The sequence below is a fragment of the Myzus persicae genome, unplaced genomic scaffold (genome assembly GCF_001856785.1).
Source record: "Myzus persicae strain clone G006 unplaced genomic scaffold, MPER_G0061.0, whole genome shotgun sequence".
NCBI classification, from domain to species: domain Eukaryota; kingdom Metazoa; phylum Arthropoda; class Insecta; order Hemiptera; family Aphididae; genus Myzus; species Myzus persicae.
Window position 1 is genome coordinate 290,269 of NW_019101471.1, and position 22,689 is coordinate 312,957.

The window sequence follows — 22,689 nt, forward strand, 5'->3', positions numbered from 1 at the left end:
GTTTTCGTAGATGAATTTAAATTTCTGCAGGTGCCTTCGTTCTAAATAATGAATTACTCGTTAAAATTAAAGTCTCCAAACGCTTATAATATACGCGCGTATAATATGTAAATGTCATTATTATGCCGTCCGTAGTAAATAAGTACAACACACTTCTTAATCAAGGCACGTCGTCCCCATCAAAATACATTCTACCGTTGGAATGTTTATAACTCTTTTTAGTCGAATATAATAATATAATTTCGTGATAAAAAATAACAATTGAAAACCCGAAATGCGACACATCCGTTTGTGTAAGGTTAACCTAACCTAATATTTTTCAGTAGTGGCCAAATTGTGCCTTCCCTCCCTCCAAATTTCCCCTCTCGCTACAGTTGTATCTCTTTTTTTATTCGTCCTTGGTTTTTGGTATGGCTGGGAGGCTCGACCTCACCGGACGTGCGCGATTGTCATTTTCCTCACCTATACGCCTGCTTGCTAAAAAAATACTGTTTCGATCAGTTCTTTCCACTCATCACTTATATGACTTTGTCTTTCTGTACTTTTCAAGACTGCGAAACTAAGCGAGAAATTTGCAACGTTGCATCCGACGAGAGGATCTGGCTCTCTCTCACGCGACTTCACTTTAAAACTGTCATTTTCATTGCCTTTCTCATTCTTTATGTATTCGAAAATTGGAAAATATTTTCCCACCACCTACCTAACGTGAAGGTTTTTTTAAAAGTACTTTAGTTTCATTGCCGCTCCTATACGTCGGATTTAAAGTGATGAAAAATAGTAATTTGGTTTTGGCACAATATATATTAAAAAATAAAATGTATTTTCAATTTAGCTTGTTGTTTTTATATTGATTATTTTAATATCAACAAAAAGTAATTAAGAATATTATTATTACCTTGCGAAATTTGATGTCTGCCAAGTCCTCGTTATCAGGCCTCTTGCCATTGATCGCGTAAATTTTTCGCCACAGTTTCGTGGAACTGATGTCTTTGGCCAGCTGCGGAGAAACAACGGGAATTTCAGAACAATGGTCACGCAAAGAAAAATATGAGTTGAACAAATATTATTCGTGTAGAAGGCACTCACGGAGTTTATGTGTTCCAGGTGCAATTGTATCTTGTGCCTCGCTTCGTTGAGCGTCTGCCGAGCTTCCAGATGGTGTTCGGGCGTGACTTTGTACAAGCGCGCCAACAGCAGCGGATACTTGGTCACGCGTTGGACGGGCACCTGCGGTGTGACAGACGGAAATCCAAAATAAAAAAATAAAAACCGATTACAACCGTATTACGATTTTAGATCATAATAATCATAATAAAATATAAGGCGCGACGAAACGTCGTGCACGCTGAGCCCCGTCGACGCACGACTCCCCATCGTCAGACACGGTCGTCTGCACGCTTATGTACCTACGCTGGCGCGAGTATAAATCGTCACCGATGTTCCGAAACCGTATCGATGTAATATAACAATTGTGTAGTCGTATTAAACAAGCTCACCATTAGGAAACTGTTGAGGTTCATCCGGCGGAGCACTGCGTTTTCCATCTGCGACACCCTCAAGAATATGCGCAGAAGCTCTTTCTCCTTCTCCAGGTTGGCGAGCAACAACGCGGCGTTGCCCTGCGAAAACGAAAATGTCGTTACGTGAACATGGATGCAGAAAAACTCGTGACTGCCGCGCGACAGAACTTTCACACTATATATGATATACGGTGCACGCGTGATCGACCGCAGAGCTGAGGGCTATATGGGTGGGCATCATTGCCACGACGGTGCAGTAAACATCGTCACCGGTATAAATGGTACTCGTTTGACTTTATCGCACTTTCCTGCTACTGCGAGTCGAATGCGGACAATGTAACACTCGTTGCGAATAAGTTTCCTTCGGAGGCTGCGGGTCCAAAACCGTATGGCCGTAATACAATACTGCTGCGCAATGTGCAGTTATACCGTACGATTTTTCAAAACTTAAAACGAACAACTTTTACTGTTGCCCAAGACTTTGATTTATATATTATAATCGACTTAAAATGGAATGAAATAAACCACTATTGGGGCATTGTGATTATATACACGAGACTTTCGATGGGATTTAAACGTGACAAACTTGATCAGGGGAGTAGGGGACACTACAGGACAGCCACTCGTTTCAGACTTCAGTTATCACGTTCAACTATATATATATATATATATATATATATTATATACACCCGGGGTGATCCATTTAACGTTAGATACTCATTATTATTTCAGAAAACATCAAAGTTTTTAAAAATATATCTTGTACATCATTTAAAGTTGTTCCAAAACAAAATGTTTGGAAAAATATTATATTTTTAAAGTTTTTTTACTATGTTTTCTAATGACATATTATACATTTTTAATTTTATACTCCGCAGCAGAAATATTATTCTTAGTATTTTGATCAATTAAAATCAAACTTTGCGGGGGAAGTCGTTTATTAGTATATTTAAACTTTAGATGGACCGAATAATGGACCCACATGTCGCGTGGTTCGTCTTTAAAAATATGAAAAAAATGTCAACAAAAATATAATTTTCTTATTTTAAATGATGAGTGTCTTACGTCAAATGGATTAATGATTACCTGATTACCCGGTAAATGATACGAACGACGTGATGTGGAGTCATCAAAGTGTATTTTGATTGTTGGATTTAGTCCAGACAAGATGTTATAAATTTAGGGATGGGCCGATACCACTTATTACCAATATCCGATATTCCGATATATGCTGCCGATATAAAACCGATACCCGATAATAAATGGAAATGTTAAAACAACATTTTTGACAAAAAAAAAACATGAGCCGATACCATCAACCGATACATAATAAAACCGATACCCGATAACACAAATAATATTACCTAGAAAAGTGAAAACATTGATTATTATAAAATAATCTATGGTAGGTATTTGATTATTGACAACCTAACCTGTGCATTTGTGAATTATGATACTATCAATACTATGCTGATCGATAGGTTTTTTTTTTTGGTATCGGTTGAAATATCGGTTTTGAAAAAAAACCGATACCGATAAAACCGATATCTATAGTATCGGTTCTAGTATCGGCCCATCCCTAGTTATAATATGTGCGGTATCGCTTAGGTTAGGTTTGTGGTTTATACATATCATATATGGACAGTGCAAGACGTACCTGGCGGGTGCAGTACGACTGGAACGCGTGCAGCATGGACGGCGACGCTTCCAGGAACAGCCGGCCGATGTTCACTGTGAGCAAGTCGTCGTCGCCCTGTTCGACGGCTATCTCGTACGCGTCGCGCAGCTTCTGCGACAGGGCGGCGCTGTGCTCCTTCAGCTCGGACACGTTTAGGAACACGGTGGTCAGCTGGTCGGCGTTCAGCAGACCGGCCACCATCATGGGCCGGTAAAACTCCTCGGTGACGATGTCCAGGTCTCTGCCGTACTTCTCCTCGGTCTCGACGATTTCGGCTATGATCTCCCGCCGCTCGGCCCTGCGTTTGTGACACTTGCGGCACACCAGCGGCGCGAACATGATGCCACTGCGAACGGTCAAAGACAAAAACGGTCGACGTTTTAATTTAGCTGCATAATGATTTTTCTCGGTAAACTGGCACGTTGCACTGTTTGAAATGCATAATATCCATACGCTTTGTACGGTCGTGTAAAGCGGACACTTTGCATAACTATATTCATTATGTACATATAATAGGTATGCATGTAAATATAAGCGTGTCTAATGTTGTGAGGTTTAATCATTATTTTATTTATTTTTTATTAAATATTTCACATGTTATACATAATATAGTATAATATGGACAAGTCGAAATAATCATTTTTCTTTTCATTCACAGGTTAGGCAATAACCAAACACGACTTGGTGTTATAGCATATTTATAAATTATAATATTGTAATTGGTATTAACAAATTAAAAAGTACCAAATGTAATTTAAACCTATAACGTTTTTAATATAATTGCACATGACTTCAAACTCGCTTATATTATTTATACTTTATGTAGGTATATAGTACAATGTGTCCGCGTTCGGAAATGAATATTTTTACTTCGTCGTACAAAGTGTTTGCGTTTCGAATTTTTAATGTTCGACCGTATAAAGTGACCTAGAAGGCTGTTCGAACCATTTTTCTTAGTTACTGCTTTAGCCCCCCCCCCCTCACCCATGGATCACTTATAATTATTTTCAGGCGAGGCCAGGGAATAGGGATTAATTAGCCTAGGTATATTTGTGTTGGTGGTAAATGGCAGCTTTTACCCCAGTGCGGCGTATATGTCTTTTGAGGTACAAATATTTAATTCATATTATCGTTGTAATATATTATGTTCTATTGGGGTAAAATAGATTAATAAATCGGAAAAAAAAATTTTATTTTAAAGACAAACATTAATAGAGAACCTAAACACTCTTATTGTTTAAACAGAACTGTATAGCACTGAAAAAAAATAATATTAGTATATGAACTCGAGTATATTATAATTATACATTATATATTCACAGTTTATGAAGAATTTCATAAAATAATACAATAAATAAAAGATTTTTTTAATTTTTGTAGTTTTGTATGCAGAATTACGCGTTAGTACCTATCAGCAATATTTGAGCCATGATTTTGACCCACCTAGCCGCCTTTTTTTGCTTCGGGTCAATTATAATTATTTTACTGTCTTGTACTGTATATTTATTATTATAGAACCATATAGGGTATTTTATATTTTGTATTATAATATTGTTTCCCATGTTCATATGGTAGGATAGTATTATACTTGAAATATATGCTATTTTAATGTCCCCCTGTCCAAATATATTATATTTCTCCAGGGTGGTTCTGATCCTTAATCCGGCTCTGCTCGTTATATCGAATTTAAAAAAATATTTCCTCATACTTTTCTGGATAAATAACAATCAAACGTTTCGGAATTGATTTTCCAGTACGACTACAAAATATATATAATACATATATACATTCGACGTTATTATTGTTGCTGCAGTTGCTAACGATCGTCCCGTGCGCTATCATATAATACATTTTTATAACGAATAAAAACGAACGATACACAGGGGTAAGGTCAAATCGTACTTGTTTTTGCCGAATTGCACTCGGGACGGAAAAAGGTAATGTTCGAATTGCACTCGGGATCGAAAAAGGTAATGTCCGAATCGCACTCGTTCCGACCATTACATAAAACCTATTTATTAACAGACACCGGCAGGAGGCGGTCGGAAAAACGATTTGTTTTTTAAACATCTAAATTCTATTGTTTTGACTCTAATATTATAATAATTACATCATTAAACGGCTACAATTTAAAAATATGTAATTGAGAGTATTTCAAAATAATTGCTGTCATGTCGTTGCAATACTAAATCGACTGACGCACGCACGCGACTGCAGTTGACTAAAATTAACATTCGTTGTAAGTTATATTACGGAATGATTGGCCCGATCTCGTGTATTCGAACATTTGGATCACTGCAGTTTGACCATCATACCCGTATACATATACGTACACACGTGCAGTGCATCGAGAGCAGTTCGGAATCGAAGAAGTCGGGTTTTCTCTAAACGTCCAACGATCGATCTCGAAAAATTATATCGGAAAACCGAGGTCCCGGATGATATCGTTTTGTCATCGCGAAGTACCGAAGACGACACGGAGCGTTTCCTGTATACGGTTTTCACGGTGCGGCGGAAAGCGGCGGCGGCTGAGATTAACAACCATACGTGCGTTGGGCGCGTAAATATTACCGACGAAAATAATGACGACGACACGTACCTACAATAATACGTTTTCGGCCGGACGGATATTAAACGCGGCACGTGACCCGTTCGGTAATATAATAATAATAATAGTAATAAAAAACGCAATATGACACGATGGCGTACGGGTGACAGACCAACAGAGACACGTTTATTGGGGGGGGGGGGGCGATTCGAGGGTTTACGGCCAAGCTGAGTGTGCGTTTTTAACTTCAAATCGACTTTGTGCGTATAATAATATAAGTAACCACTACACCTGCCTATAGCTGGCTGTTATACATAATATAATATATATCTAGTTAGGTACTTCACGTGCGTTACTTTCTCGAGTATATGTTGCGTGTGCAGACGAAATATATTATAATATACCTCTATTATAACATCAAAAACGTGACTCGACAGAAACGTCGTCTCGGCCTATCTCCCTATACCATGGATCTAGTAATTAGTACGACAGTCGTACCTTTATATATATGTATATTAATCATCGTCAGTGGAGGTTGCAAGGAATACAAATATGCAGTGTTGTTGGGGATATTTCTCCCCCCACCCACCATCTTTAGACCACTTGACTATAGTTACACGTACATAATATCATTACATATAACTTTTAAGTATCAATAAAACACCCAACAATAGTGATTAACAATTTAAAAACGTTCAGAATTTTATTTACCAACCAAATATTGCAAATATCTCAACATTCAAATCTGAACGGACCCCAGGCACCAACCCAATTACGTGGGTGTCTCCGAGGCCACGCAATACCAGCGCTTATACTGTAACCACTGATCGTTAACCACTAAGGTATCAATTTAGCATCAACACGACTTATACTTCCTCCATGATTATTTTTTCATGGAAATCCCGGCTTAACCGTTTAATGAAAACTCACCCATCCGTCGTCTGTATCTCGACGGGCTGGTCGCAGTCCTCGCAACTGTGCTGGGTCTCGTGCTGCTGTTGCTGTTGCTGTTGCTGCTGCCACTTGCTCCGCGAGCTTTGACTGGTCTCCGAGCCCACGCCCGAATCGTTGCGCTCGATTTCCACCGCGGCCCTCTTGGCCGCGTCCGCAGACTGTAGTATCGCGGCCACCGCGGCCGGACTGCAACCGCCGTATGACGAGGATTCTTCGCCCGAGTCGTTGCACGCACCGCCGCCGCCGCAAGAGTCGGACTCGGCGGCCGCCTGATCGTCGCTGACAACCACGAACTTCGGATGTAAGGCGGACGTGTCGTGCAGAGAACCACACCGACGTTTCGCATCCACCAGATAGTTGATGATGTCATACTTAGTGGCTCCCTCAAATATTGATCGGCACGGCAGTATGGCGGCCGGCTCGTGGTCGGCGCGGTCTGGCGGTGGGCACGAGGGTAGCGGCGGTGGCGTGGGCGATTCCGATATCTCCTCGTAGATGGGTTCCGTGTCGGCCGCCATTATGGCCGCGGCCGAGGACGAAGTGGACGAGAACGATGACGAGGACGCCGACGACGCCGACGAGTAGGACGCGTCCTCTTTGGCCGAGGCGTAACACGACTCGGAACTGGACTCGGTGTCGGACAGCGGGTGGACGGCCATGTGGTGTTTTTCAATTTCCGACACGCGGTACGGGCTGACCAACGGCGTGGTGTCGCCGCCGCTTGACCTACGGCCGCATACGTGTGGCGTCACGTCCAGGCGAGCCGCTTGCACAGGGTCGTAGTTCATCCGTATGAAGTCGGACATCCGACTTCCGGCCCGGTCCACCACAGTCACGTTGCTCCTATAATTCCCGGTCCTGCCCCCCCGGCCAGTGTTTCCGGTCGGCCGGATGCTGATGGTCACCTTGTTGTCGGACGACGCTGCGTACGCCGCACCACCCTCGCCGATGATCACCGACGTCTTTAGTCCCGGGCTCGAGTTGATCAGTATGGACGTTTTCTGTTCCGGTTCGGCTGGATATTCTGGGCACGTGCCGAGTTCTTCAGACGGCGAAACTTGCACCACTGTCCTGTTGTTGTTGTTATTGTTGTGGTCGTCGTCATTGTCCTCGCCACCGCCACCTGTTCTTCTTCCACATAGAAACAGTTCGGTGATCGTCGGGGACGACGTTTTCGGAGGTGGTGGTGGTGGAGGTGGTGGTGGTTCGGCTGGCCTGTCAAACGCCACCCGACTGTCCGGTCTGCTCTTGTGCCTTACGTGGATTCGCATGGTGTCGTTGAACACCGTCACGTCATCCAACCCGGTGGCATTTCCGGAGTTTTGTCTGTCGCTTAGGCTTCTCTTCAGTTTCCGTTCGACGGCTGCCACAATCGCTTCGGGACCTAAGAATAACACAATTCGAATTAGTATCGTATAGTAGAACTGAATACGGGTTCCGAACAGAGCGTGTTACAGGTCGATTGAACGATTTGGGGCGAGGGTGTTATACTTATGGCTTATTAGAAGGTCTACGTGACTTGGAAAGTCCGGTTATTTTACCACGTGTATCACGTAAATCGGAACTTTCTCCAGCCGATGACAAGACGCGAATCTGAGGTTTTTCATTTCTGTCTCGTCATCGGACCAGGTTTTCACAGAATGATGGTCGTTCAAAAATAATGGTTTGTTCACCTTGTGCAATATTTGTTATATTGGCACTTTTATTTGATTATACGCGTTGTACACGTGTATATGAAAATAATGATCACAATTACCGTACACGTGCCCAAATCACCGTTGTTACTGTTTATTATGTTATAATTTTTACTAATTTAAATCTCGTGATTTGCGTGAATCGCCTAAGAACCTACCACGCCTACGATAATAACATATTGTTTAACCCCCCTCCGAACCTGGCGTCACAGTGTGACATAATGCATATCATCGTCGAAGGAAAACCAGTTACTAAAATTTCTGAAATGTTATCATAATGCACACGTGCTCAATGACAAATTATGATTCGCCCCTCCTTCTTCTTTCCACGACTCACGAGTAGTATCGGCGTGGATCCCTTTCACCACAGTCGAACACTGGCACCGCCGGAAGATCGCCCACGCGGTCCAGAAACTTCAAAAATCATTTTTCATTGCCAGTTCGAGACGATCTATTTATCCGTCAGAGCACACGTGTTTATAAACGATGATATAAATATTTACATATACCGGGGCGTACCAAATATCCCATGCTAGTGGACGCGTAATAATAATTTTGAAAATATCAGAAATAGCCTATACTGCAATTTAACTGAACTTAACTTTTTCATATTTTGCACCTAAAATAACCGGCATTTGAAATACTAATGTACTTTTCCAATGTCTTCTGTCCTGAGTGGGTTTACCACTCTAACAAATTCCCCCGGTCAATCATGGTTCTCAAACACTGTGACTGTAATGAAATTAATTATATTGAATTTTAAATTAAGATAGTTGGTGGATATAGTTCAACGCAAATCACGTGAGAGAAAACAATTTAAAACACGTACCAGTAAATTATCAAACCAGAGTACTTTTATAAATATTTATAATAAAGGGTTCTAGACATTTGGCATCTTTGCGGTTGTCAATTAAACACGGGTTTCGCGTTCACGTATTTTATGAAAAATGATCGGAGAAACAGCTCGCAGGAAACAACTTCGAAAAACTTACCACTACACAAAGGGTTTTGGTCTTGCCGATGCTGCGGGTGATGAGCAGCCGTCGGCGTTGGTGGTGCAGGCGTCGGCAGTGCCGTGTGTTCGACACTGTTTTCCGTCACCACCGAAGTTGCAGTTTCCGAGTGGTGGCCGTCGTCTTCTCTCGGTTTTTCGAGGACCACCGAAACGATGTCGAATTGCACCTGCTTCTTCGTTTTCTTCTGCGGCCCGCTGCACGGACTGGCACCGACGACTTCGGCTGACGTAGCGGTAACCGGCGTCCTCGACCTCACCGGACTTAGGTCGTCTGTGGTCAGCGACGTGGGCTTTTTCAGAATGGACTTGATCTCCGCCGACATGGTGGTCATGCCACACGTCGTCAGCGAGTGAGATCGCTTGGCCGGGCCCGTGGACAAGTCAACGCCAGTGGTCGGCTTGCACCGGCGCCTCGGAGGTCTCACCGGCGATTGGTCCGTCCCAGGGGCCACCGTGGTGGCCACGTCCGAAGCGGACCCGTCGTCGTACCACACCGAAGACGCGTTTTTGTGGCTGGCTGGAGACTTGGGGCCATCAAACAGTCGAACCTGTGAAATCGTAAATAACATTTAAAAATCTTTTAACTTTTTAGTGCCCCTAAATATTCTAAACTTCAGACTAGCAGGGGTGTAGGTCAGACCCATTTGTAAGAGGGGGGAGGGGAGGGTATTAACTATCTTTGCATAATATTATATTTATAAATGTCTTATTATAAATTATATTATATTCATTTTTAATAAAGTAGGATTGCCATCTTATCAACGCATGCCATGGCACTTTACGTTCATAATAATTATTTATTTAACTGTTATAGGTATTTGATATTTTTATGAACCCATTATCAAATTTGAATGTAAAAAAATATTTAGGGTTCTTCGTGGGATTTTTTTTGATATTTAAATTTTGAAGCAAGTTATGTATATATTTAAATTTTAAAATGTCCATTACTTGTTTTTATATAACAATATCAAAATAATAATCCTTCGTTGGTCGGTAAACAGTATTATTATTTATTCCGAAAATAAAATTTAATGTTGTGCGTCTTTTTAAATCATGATAGAAAATTTCAATACAAATCAAGGCATCAAAGTATAGCATAAATGTATTCAAATATAACCATTGAACTATTTTTGTAATTTTATTGTGTATGATAATGATATGCAAATCAAATGATCGTTCACACACAATACTGCATTAATATTATAATCTAATCGGAAACAGTATGCAGTAAGTAACAAAATAAATGAGAAAACTTTCAAAAAGCCATAAGGACTAGGACATTCACTTCCCCTTTATTTCATCGAGATGCGCCTGCAGACGAGTGACGATTTAAATGATTAAACGCCAATATGGCAGCTGCGCTTACCGTGTGTCCGGCGATGTTGACGCCTCCGCCTGCATTCCGGTCCACCGGGGTCTTTTTGGCCGATCCGTTGGACGAAAACGATCCAAAACCGCCGATGCTCGACTTATTCTTGGCGAACACAGTGTCTTGTATGCGGTTCATGAACTTATCTTTGAGCGACATCCTCTTAGGACAGTCTCCGTCGCCGCCACCGTCGTCGTCGTTGTCGTCATTGTCGGAGGTCTGCTGCAACAGATCGTACGGGTTGACGTTGCACTCGAGTATCGATCGACGGGACGACGAGACGACGCGACCGCCTGCACCCGTGTCGTCATAATCGGGCGAAGGCGTTCTCGGCGAACCACTGCGGTTCCGTTTCCGGTCGAGTTTCCCGGCTGCGGTGGCCGCGGTGGCCATTCGGTTCCTGCGAACACGGTCGTAGGGGTCTTCGGACGACGGTGCGACTTGCACCGTGGCCGCTGCAGCAGCCACCGCCACGGCGGCAGCCGCGACCGTGCCAAAGTGCTCGCGGCCCAGGAAAGTGCTGCGGGACTTGTTCCGGCAACTCGCGGCCCCGTGGCGGCCGACCGTCCCCGCCCCGCCGGCGCCGGCGTCTCGTTCGTACAGCCAACCGTCGGCGTACCGCATGGACTTGGACAGCGCGCTGCCGGCCGACACGCTGTTGTACTTGGCGTGGTGCGGCCGGTAACCGTTTTGGTAGTGACGGCGGTGCTGCGAGCGGTCACCTTCGGCCGACATGGCCGTGGCCTGGTGATGGGCGGTGGCCGGTACCGTGGCCGTCGGCTGACGGTACCGTTCGGGCAACGCTACGGACGCGGCCATCGCGGCGTCCGGCAGCTGATCGTCGGCGTCGACTCTGCAGTCGCGGAAAACCGACCGGCCGACGTCAGTGCGTAGACGTACGGCGTCGCCGCAACCGACTCCGATCCCGAAATCAGTGCGGCGGCATTGCGTCAACAACGTGGTCGTAGCCGCCGCCACCGGTCGTCTGTCCTGCACTGTTGCGATCGAGTGCTGCCCGCGCAGTCGGTTGCTGTTCATCTGCACCAGCTGTCTGTCGGCTCGTCGCGGTTATCATCGTACGTGGTACCGACCTGAAAAATGAGGTTACCACACTGTTAGTATAACGATATTATATAAACGTGTTCAATATAATCCGAAATTGAGTTCGATCTAACGAAAAACTGTAATCTAAGGGTAAAATATTATTCGACACAGCTCATCCCCAATAACCGACAGACATAATTACATTTATTTTAACCATCAAACGTTTTTATCGCAAACATTTGAATTATACATTTCAAAATACAATCAATGGTTATGAACAATCATATATGGCAGTATATAGTTCATAAATTCAGGTTTTACTAAAAAAATCAAAAATTACAAATTACAATCCATTGCATATTCGTTAAGAGCAATCTTAAAAAAAAAGGTTACTAATATAGATACATTTAGGTGGTTTTGCTTTTCGAGACATATTTCTATATTCTTTATTTTTTGGTTTCTCATTTGAATGACGTTTATTATCAAAATTAGTAATTATTACAATCAATTATTATTTGATTTAAAAGCACCCAAACACTGCAATGTATCATTAACGCGCCGAGTGCAAAAAAAAGGAAATAGCCTGACAATGATGGAAATCAATTATAATCGTCGTTCATCGGTCACGAACTCCTCGATCTGTCCCCCGACGGTATTGAGTGTATAAACAATGTATCTAAAAAAAAATTGAATATCAATAGAACCATGTGACACGTTTTCCAAATATTAACCTTACGCGAAAATATTATTATGCCTTAAGCAGGGTCTTCAGTTACGCCGTCTGTCACGTCGTGTCCAAATGCTAAGCTGGGCCCCACTTCAGTGGAAATTCCTAGGTAGATCAAAGGATTCGCGGACAAATCCCCGTAGTATATTTCCCCGTTAGACATTTTCCCAACACCTTTTCCCCGTCTCGTATTACACAGTGTACTGATTTTCCAATCAGATATAATTCCAAAGGGTATAACGAATAACGATAGCACAAAAAACAATTGTTTTTAATTTCATACTGTATAATATTATGTGTACAAAGCTTACAATTACACCCTGTATATGGACGAATTATTTAACTCTATTGTTTGGTGAATAAATATTTTTTATAGGTTTTAGCGAATAGCCGCACCTATAAAGATAATAAGATCCGTATACATTACGAAAACTAATAATTAAAGTAATAAAAACAACTACACGCATTAAAAAAATTGTTAGTTCTATAATCGTGAAGAATATTTAATTGGAATTGATCATAATTTACAAATGCAATGTATTTTATTAGCTACATTAGTTTGGTTATAGGTTATAAGGTGGTTTTGGCCGTCTTTGAATCGTTCTCATTAGGAGTGCTTAGCGTTTAAACAATGATTCCAAAATGTTAGTTTTTTTTCCATCAAGTGCTGGCGACACCTGTCGATGGCCATTGCCATACGCATTAAAAATTTCCTTGGTTTTGAATTTCTCGGTGGAACGATTTTCGAGCAGCTAATTCCAAAACTATATATATCTTGAAAATTTGCAGTTCCAAGTCTGTAACTCGCATGATTTTATAATTTTTTTCTCATAACGATTTCTAAATTTCCTATTACATTTAGATGTATTTTAACGTCGGACAGTTGCCGTTTTACAACAAAATACACGCGACAATTTCGTAGAATCGGTCTTTACATTATATTGTCCGCATTACAGAGTGTTGTGCTTTCACAGCGAGCGAAATAAATATAGGTACGTACAATCAATTATCGGTATTTTCACACACCGATTGTTGCGATCAGTGCCTTCGAAATACGCGTCGTGACAAACTCGGCGCGTAGGACCATTATAATAATGTATTATACTCATTACTTTTACGTTGCAGCAAATGAAAGTTATATTGGAAACCCTAAATTTTTGTCCGGCGTTTCACACGATATCCGATGACGACAGAGTCCCGACGATTAGAGATTAATCGAATTCAATTAGCGATATACGTTTAATGTACGCCCGAACTGTTTAATAACGAGACGCGTTATCGTAATAATCTCGATACATATTAGTGTGGGCACTTGCACTGATGTATATTATTTTATTTATTATCAATTCTAAATACGCACGCGTAAGTCGCGAATGCGAAAAACGACTCCTATAACTTTCTAGACACACTGCACTCGCACCACATATTATGCGACGGACGGCGAAAACTATACATTAAATTAATTTCAAGTCGTTTGGAAATAATATAATATCGTAACGGCCGTTCGAAATGATTTCATACGTCTTTGGCTGATGTGTCGATCGTTTTTCAAGCACACGTGTCCTGTCGGTCGTTTACAATTCGCAAACTCGGCCCTATATATATGTATATTATATAGTGTCGTGATCGTTATTGTATAGCTACGAGTGGGCCCGTATTGATATACATATTATATATATTATGCACTTGAAATATTAACGTCTCGGAAATTTTACGAATTTCGAAACGATGTAACGGAAATGACCTACCTATATACATTGCGGCAACCCAGGTATCTAACCCGGGCGAGTATACCCCTGACCACCATATAACACCCACTATGTCATATTATAGTGTCTAAAGATTATTACTCATTGTTTGAAATTTGTGATCATACTTTGGAGTAGGTAATATCATACGAATTTAAAAAATTTGGCACGCTTATAAATCGCTAGCGTGTACCACGATATATTATGATATATTATACGCGATATCCATCTTTTGCGTAACACTCTCGCTCGAGCGTACATGATTAATAACTTTTATTTGTCGAAACACATTTATTTGTAGGTGCACGTGAAAAAAAAAATGAAGAAAAAAATAGAAAGCCAAATGGCATTGTTCCAATCTATACGTCTATTATAATACGTTACATTATTATTATATGTTGCGCTGATCAGCTAAAGTGGCCCATCGTTATATTATGTATAGTACGAAAACGAGATTACAAATGGAACGCATTGACGGCAAATGACAATGTTATTATGTATAGGCATGTGTGGCTGTAGACTTTCCGTGTGACGTCTACGGACGATGACGTTCGCGAAAAACGTCTTTAACGTTCGAAATAGGTATAGGCGAGGTAGTCAGTAGTGTTATGCAGAGCGTGATCGTCTCTCCATTTCGCCCCTTTAATAATAAATAAATAATAATAATTTTTCAACTTCCGAATTTTGGAATTTTAAATATGCTTGAGAACCATAATTTCAATTTATTTTGAATAGATGGATTTTTTCGTGCAATTCAACGAGTGCCCAGCGGCGTTACAACTCGATTCGTTAAAAACAAAAAACGACTTCCTTTATTTTAAACATAAACATTTTATAATATGTATAGGAATAGTCCGATTACAATAAATGGCAATGACCCAACTTTAAAATATTATATTTGATACTTTCGTAAACACATTTTAAAGGACTATTATCCCGAGTATATACATTTCGAAACTATTTGTTCTAATACGTCAACAATTTCGAAACAACGAACTGCTAAACAGTTTACAGTAAACGATTAAAGTTCGAAAAATGTGTATTTGAATAAATTCATAATTCGAGGAAAAAAATAGGAGAGAGCGCACTCTGCGAATCGCTCTGCCGTCTGTATCGCACCTACTTTTGATCGACTCGTTAGCATAATATTATAATACTCCCAACAAGCGTTCCGACCGCGAGCGTATAACTCGCCACACGACAATCGGACATAATAATTATAAATTATAATTATAATATTACAATATATATTTATTATTCTCGATGTCGTAACGAAACACCCGTTCATCATCACCGGTGTCCGATGACAATCTCGCACCGCTGCAGGTGTGCACGCTAATACAACAAATATTATTAACTAAATAGGATTCGCAATATGCGTATCGCAACAATATGTGAATTACGCGCGTGACAATTTTTACGCGCAATATTGTTATGCAGTCGTCGACGGAATGGTATTTTTTCCACAAAAGAAACGCGTCCGCGAGCTGCAACGGGACGAGTTACACTGCACAACATCAACGGCCGAGAGGCATATTACTATAATATTATGCGGACAAGCTGCGAGTAGGTATATTGTACGACGTCATATTGACGGGTTTCTGTTCGGCCGATATAGGTTATCCTGTTTGGCAATAAATCCGTTCGATCTACGCGCTTTTAAGGTTTTTTTTTTTTTTTTTACTCGATATCTGGGCGTATTATATATATATACGTGTATAACGATGTATTAAAAATTTCAGTAGTTGTATAAACGTAGTTGTATAAACGCAACAGCTATAATACAGCTCCGGGACTCGGCACAACGACAATAAATCATAATATATAGAAAACAAACGGAAGAATGGCAAGTCGTAATTCAATGATATAAATAATAATTGTAGTAAATATTACTGCAACATTTACGAATACGAGTAAACGCATTAGAAACAGAGTGGTTATTCACCAACCACGATGCCCACCCCTTTATTCTATAATAACGAAGTCATGCAAAATCTGGTTTATCGATTTTTCAAGATCAAATTACATAACTATCTATTTTTTTTTTTTTTGCACGATTTAAAGAGTGTCCTGTGGAGATACAAAGTTCTGTTTTCAAATCAGAAGCTCCCATATGTTTTTATTTTATATTAATTATTTAGCAAATCATTTTGTTGAGAATTTCAGTATGTCTAGGTCAAAATGTAATTTTTTTTACGAATCTTGAAACTATTACAACAATATATATATTGGTAATATATTGTACACTATTTGTCCTATATTTAAGACGTGTACGGATTCTATTAATTTTTGTGCATATGTGGTTGGTATTTTTGATATTAGATATTTATCTGGTATATTATATCCTTGTTCAGTTCTAAAAGTAAGATTATTTTTGATGATGTAAACTATATTGAAACTCTGTAAAATAATCATTTTACTGATTATGACTGATTTATATCACCGTACAAGTATTTTGTGCGATATCTTCAATGTCACTTCGAATCCTTTTTTAGAATAATTTTTAATATTTTATTTCATATTTTTATTAATGGGTATTTATTTAACTCTCTATACAGTTGTTTCGTACAACCCTCCCCCCACATATGGAAATACTACGATTCACACTATAGATTCTGTTGATGCCTTGTACACTACTAAAGTTTTAAGACAACCGTTTGATTTTTGAAAGCACACGCCTACCTTATTTGTCTTAATTTATTTATTACAAGTCTCTTATATTTTGGTTATAACTGAAGTTGAACTGTTTTTTTTGTACCTCAGAATTTAACTTTCAGTTATTAACGTAGTGTAAAATCGCAGAATGTCAGTAGTACACCTCTAAGAACCAGTATACTAATGGCACGGGCAAATGGATAATAAATTATTTTTTGGGTTTTTTTGAGTAAATAGACCGATTACGATGATGCAACGCTGTATAACGATTATATTTAGGTATAATATAATACTAAGATAATTTCGTATCAGGTATTTGGTTCTAATTTTTGTTATCTGCTGATTTTGTTGGGTTTTTTTATCGATTTCTACTGCGATTATTAATCGACGATTATCAACATCGTATAGTCAATTATTTATTTCATACAGTAGTCTCGTGTGCCCGTGCTTGTGTGTTACATTGCATTTTTGCCTTTCGGTTTGACGTATAGTAACCTGGTTTTAAAATAGCAAGTAGCAGTAGCAAGTAATAGCAAGTGTTAACAAAAAGCTCAGAGTCGGTTACAATTTTTAAAAATAAACTTCCTGGAGTAAACTTGCCGCCATAAATAGTTATTATACGCTGGGGATGAATCTGGATTAATGCAGCTACCTATTATTGCGAGAATATACAAGCTGTTCGTCATATTATTGGATTACTCGACCAAGATGATGCGATTAGTATTCAAAAAGCAAAAAAATGTTTAGACAAACCTAATATTGAAAATAACCTAGCGTACATTAAATCTATTTTTTCTATTTTATCTGTAGCCATTGATAAATTGCAAGTCTGTCCTTAGCCACATCATTAAATATTATTGAAAATATCGAAGGAACGTTGAAAACACTAAATGGTGAACATGGTAAACATTATATATATCTCAAATTAAAAAAACATTTTAGAAAAAAAATTTGTCTAAATTAAAACATATTTCAAATATCTTGGATGGTGAAGAAAATACAAATATTGGTGAATTACTTATCGAACTTACATGTAGCGATATTGTATATTTCAAATACGCACCAATTGTATCGAGATTCAGGGGACGTCGAACGTTCAACTTCGACGTACAAGACTTTGTTGGCAGACAATCGCCGTAAGTTTAAATTCGATAATCTGGCCAAGCATTTAATAATTCAATGTAACACTCAAGGTGAACATTTTAAACCGCTTACTTTTTATTTAAATAGTATTAAAATAATTAATTGGGTAATTTTTTTACAGCCCTTTAGGATTCTTACCGGAGTGACCAAGCTACGTATAATAATTTCAAATTTGTAAGTGATTATTGATTAATTAATAAATTTCCTTTTTTTTCTTCATATTTTGTTGTTTGTATTGCATATTTTTAACGCATATTTAGCGATAGCCGAGGTCACGTTATAGCACATATTTACGCAATTTTAAGTGCTATAAAATCCCAACCCTGCAGGTAATAATATATAATACAATATTATGACAACGAGAATATTGAATCCGTCATATTATACGGTTCGATTTATGCGTCTTGTCATATAATAATATATTCTCGTACACTACCCGCGCGTGATTTAGTGTTTCTATTTTCGAGTTTATACGGAGAAAAAAAAATGAAACTATTTTATCTCCGCCGACGCAGCAACCATTACGCCTCGAGGTTTCTAGCGCCAGCCTTTATACTATCGAAAAGGTATACTCGCACCTGTTATGCAACGTCGTCGTTCATAACCGCGGTTACTTATCAAATAAATCGCTCGTATTACACGCGTCTTGGATTTTACAATCGAACGCGATCGACGATAATATAATATTACCATTGTGAAATATCGTTTTTTACTGAAATCTAAAAACAAAAAAACGTTGTCAACATACTTACACGCATATTATACAACATGTCCATTTTATACCGCCAATGTGTACGGTGGCTGTGTCGTATTTCACACACGCACACACACACACACACACACACACACACACACACACACACACACACACACACACACACACACACACACAGATTGTTGTCATAACTATTCAATATACGATTTGTATACATATTTTAAGGCATATTACCTGCATGGGGATTCGGACGGATCGCTGGCTACTGGAGACGCGAGAGTATATATATATATATATATATTATGTACTTGCATATCACGTGGACACAAATCGGCGGCAGCGACGCTATTATAAACTGTCGCGACCGCAGTCTGGTTTTGCAATAGCGGTTTGAGATTTTGTGATATACCGCTGCCTACGACCAGGTATTAAATGTACGTTCCACCGCGTGCTTTACCGCGTATCCAACGATTTATTACACACGTCCGTGTGCGGCTTATGATATTATATTATATTATGTAGGAATATTATATTATTATTGTAAATCTACGTTTCGATTAACAAACGTCGTTTTCTCGTTCCCGCATTATAATAATAATATTGTTATTATCATTAGGTCAGCGAATCGAAACATGTATCATTGTTACGCCATTGTATACGACGTAATCCTGTTTCGTAGCTATTACCTACCAATAATCTGTGCACAACGATTTGCGTGTTTTTTATTTGCCAATGGTCCGAGCACACACTATAAGATATGACGCCATCCTGCAGGTATTCCAAGTATACAAAATTCAATTCGACTAGAGGGGTTGGGATTTTGGTTATGAATTCCAATTTCATGGTTGCAAACTCGCAGGTCACTAATTGGTGCTTCGCTAATTCGCCGAGCGTGCTGCCTCCCCCCCCCCGGTTTCCCACCGCATAACGAATTTATTGAAATGTTGATTTTTTTCAGATTTCGAACATACTTACCTATATTATACGTGCCACATTTTCAAATACTTGGATATTTTATACCACTGGAGTGGCGATATCGACTTCTTTTTATAATTTGACTCATAGTTTATGAGCTATATTTTACTTTGTGTGCTAAGGATATAATAGATCCATAATAATGGGTTAGGGTAATATCGGGCAGCTATGATGATTTGTAATTTATGTTAACCTATCACCATTTTATGGTTTGTAAACATTTTCCTAGTGCAATAATAATAAAATACTAGATTATCTAATATTACATAATATATTTTATATTTTCGTAAAATCGTTTTTAAAGACTATTATCCTTAGTATATACATTGTTATAAATCAGAAACTAGTCGAAATAATTTAAATTTAGACACATAAAATGTTTCCGAAAAATCATCGGTTTTAGAATTTACCGAAAAATGGTCGGAGCTCATTTCAAAAAAAAAAAAGGAGGAGATACACAGCACTACAGCAGGTTACTATTTTAATGATACGACAAATCTAAATAATTTAAAATATGATCCTCATTCACACTTATAAAATATCAAAATTTGAATAATTTCATTATTAAAGAAAAAATAACCTGTCGTATTATAGGTGGCGGAAATTCAACATTTTCAATTCGGCCTGCTCAGACAGTTAACGTTTGGCGTCTCGTGTTTTCTACCGCGAATTCGTCTTTAAACTTATTATTACATTAATTATTTTATTACGTTATGATAAAGTCGTGCAAACTCCTTCCGACCGACCCTAATTCGTATTTTCGGCTAAAGTTCGTTTACACTTAAAATTATTGTAATCGAAATACCGAATATATTATGTACTTATTATTACTGTTTTATAAACGAAACGAATACTCAGAATAGTATACTATTATACCTAAAATGGCCGACGGGCGTTTGCTTTACAGAACGCGCGAGCACTGCACATCTGCATAATAATTTATAAACGCATAATGTTAATTATTAACTCGATCGAGAGACTGATAGACGCTCAGAGAGAGAGAGAGAAAATAAATGACATTACTGTAACGGTATGAGTAAAACTGCCGTAATAGTTTATTTTGTTTTGTTGTTTTTTTCAATCTTAAATCGGTTCATTAAACGATCCGTTTGTTAATCGATTTTATTTCGGATTTTTATCTATCAACGTATACACAATAATATGCACGCGACGATGACGTATAGCAAAATTCAGCAGACTTCCAATCGCATATCCAACGTACATAACAATATAATATACTGCAGTTGACGTTTAAGTTTGCGACGCTTAGTCCGAATAATCTGAACACTATAATATATTATTATACGTGTATATATAGTTACTCGTTCGTGTAAGACGAATCGAAATGATATTATATTTGTTGTCCGAAACAAACACGGTCGGTTCACTGTAAGTAGGTATCAATACACACTTAGACGAAAATATATTCCGGTCGGAACTTAAAAAAAGACATTATAATTCGTTGACAGAGCACTTTAGGGCCGTTTGAGTGCCCGCACAGTAATAAAATATTCCGAATTCGTGTCGTACGTACCTACACACATATATATATATATAGTCACTCTTTATTTTAAGTGAAATACGACTACTATAGACCATACGAATTTGTATACACCCGATAGGTATGCGAAAACCTACATTATTATAAGGTAAGTACCTATTATTTATGTATGGCTTAAGAAACTGATGTTTTAATTTCCGTCAATTTTATTACCAACGTGGATTTAATGAACAGTAAATTACAATTGAGGATGATTTTTATTTGCAGGATAAATTTGCAGATGTCGTTTCCAGTTTCGTATCGTCGTAAACATTCGCTTTAATGGTACTGTTTTTTCGAGTATAATAATATAAAGGCACCTGCCTTATAGGTATACATAATTTAAGTCGATAAATAGAACGCGTGCGCGATTTTATGACGGCGTCACATTTTAGGATAAAAATGGAACCATGCAAATCTCAATGTCGAATAAACCGGTGCACATAATTATCTACCTATATATACTAAGGTCGACTCTCGAACTCTCGACACCATCGAATATTTTATGTACGTTCATGAAATATTTCAATTTATTTTTATAATTATTAATATTTACTGGAAAATATATAAATTATCACGATAGTCTTCAATTCCCCAATACGTGTATACGATAATATTTCCGACGGTATAATTCGTCAATAAATTCTATGTTTGCAGCAATATGAGGGAACTCGTAGCAGTAGACGAAAAAAAAAGAAATATTATGTTATACTAACGTTTACTTTTATTCTTGAGAAATAAAAAAATCAATCTGTTTAAAGATAAAAGTTCAATATTTCATTCGATATATGAAATCCTATATATTTGCTCGACAACAAAATAACAAATCCGGATAACGTTATTTATTTAAATTTTCTCTGACGATATGCGGATTTACGGTGTTTGATGCTTCCAAGTGCCGCTGCCGAACGGGATTTTCGTCGAATTTTTCCTCGACCAATTTTCCGATGAACCGGAAACTGTGCATGTCGATATAAAAATATAATTAAATATTGCGCGAGTCGTGAGTTCGGAAACGGATCGATCTCCGTTGGGTTTAATTTCACGGTATACGTTGCGTTACGTGTAATCAACTTAACCTTTTTTATTTTTCGCCCGAGATTGACGACGAATACGTTATTTAATGCAGGTTCTCCGGATTCTCGTGGTTTTCTCCGGATGTTGACGCGGCCGTTTCGCCGGCTCCGGGATCGCCGATTCATTGGAAAATTCTTAAGGCGAATTTCCACTATAATCGTTCACGGCGTGTGCCTATAGGTGTGCTGCAGAAAGTATAATATATTGGTCGACATTGGCAAAACTGCTTATGCAGGGTTAAATGGTTTTAACTTGTATAACTTTTATAGACTATACGCAACACACAT

General features: G+C 38.9%; 1 protein-coding gene across 2 annotated transcripts in view; it reads right to left on the minus strand.

Moving 5' to 3' along the window:
• The window catches only part of LOC111029242, a 96,887-nt gene that overhangs the window by 2,463 nt on the left and 71,735 nt on the right, over nt 1-22,689 (minus strand). For both annotated transcript variants that reach the window (XM_022308195.1, XM_022308194.1), the window contains 7 exons: nt 10,776-11,869; nt 9,387-9,957; nt 6,677-8,084; nt 3,178-3,544; nt 1,497-1,619; nt 1,087-1,227; nt 896-997 (listed from right to left, as the gene is read on the minus strand). In XM_022308195.1, coding sequence (XP_022163887.1) covers nt 896-997; nt 1,087-1,227; nt 1,497-1,619; nt 3,178-3,544; nt 6,677-8,084; nt 9,387-9,957; nt 10,776-11,816 — 3,753 coding nt within the window. In that variant the 5' untranslated portion in view covers nt 11,817-11,869. The remainder of the gene's footprint in view (nt 1-895; nt 998-1,086; nt 1,228-1,496; nt 1,620-3,177; nt 3,545-6,676; nt 8,085-9,386; nt 9,958-10,775; nt 11,870-22,689) is intronic.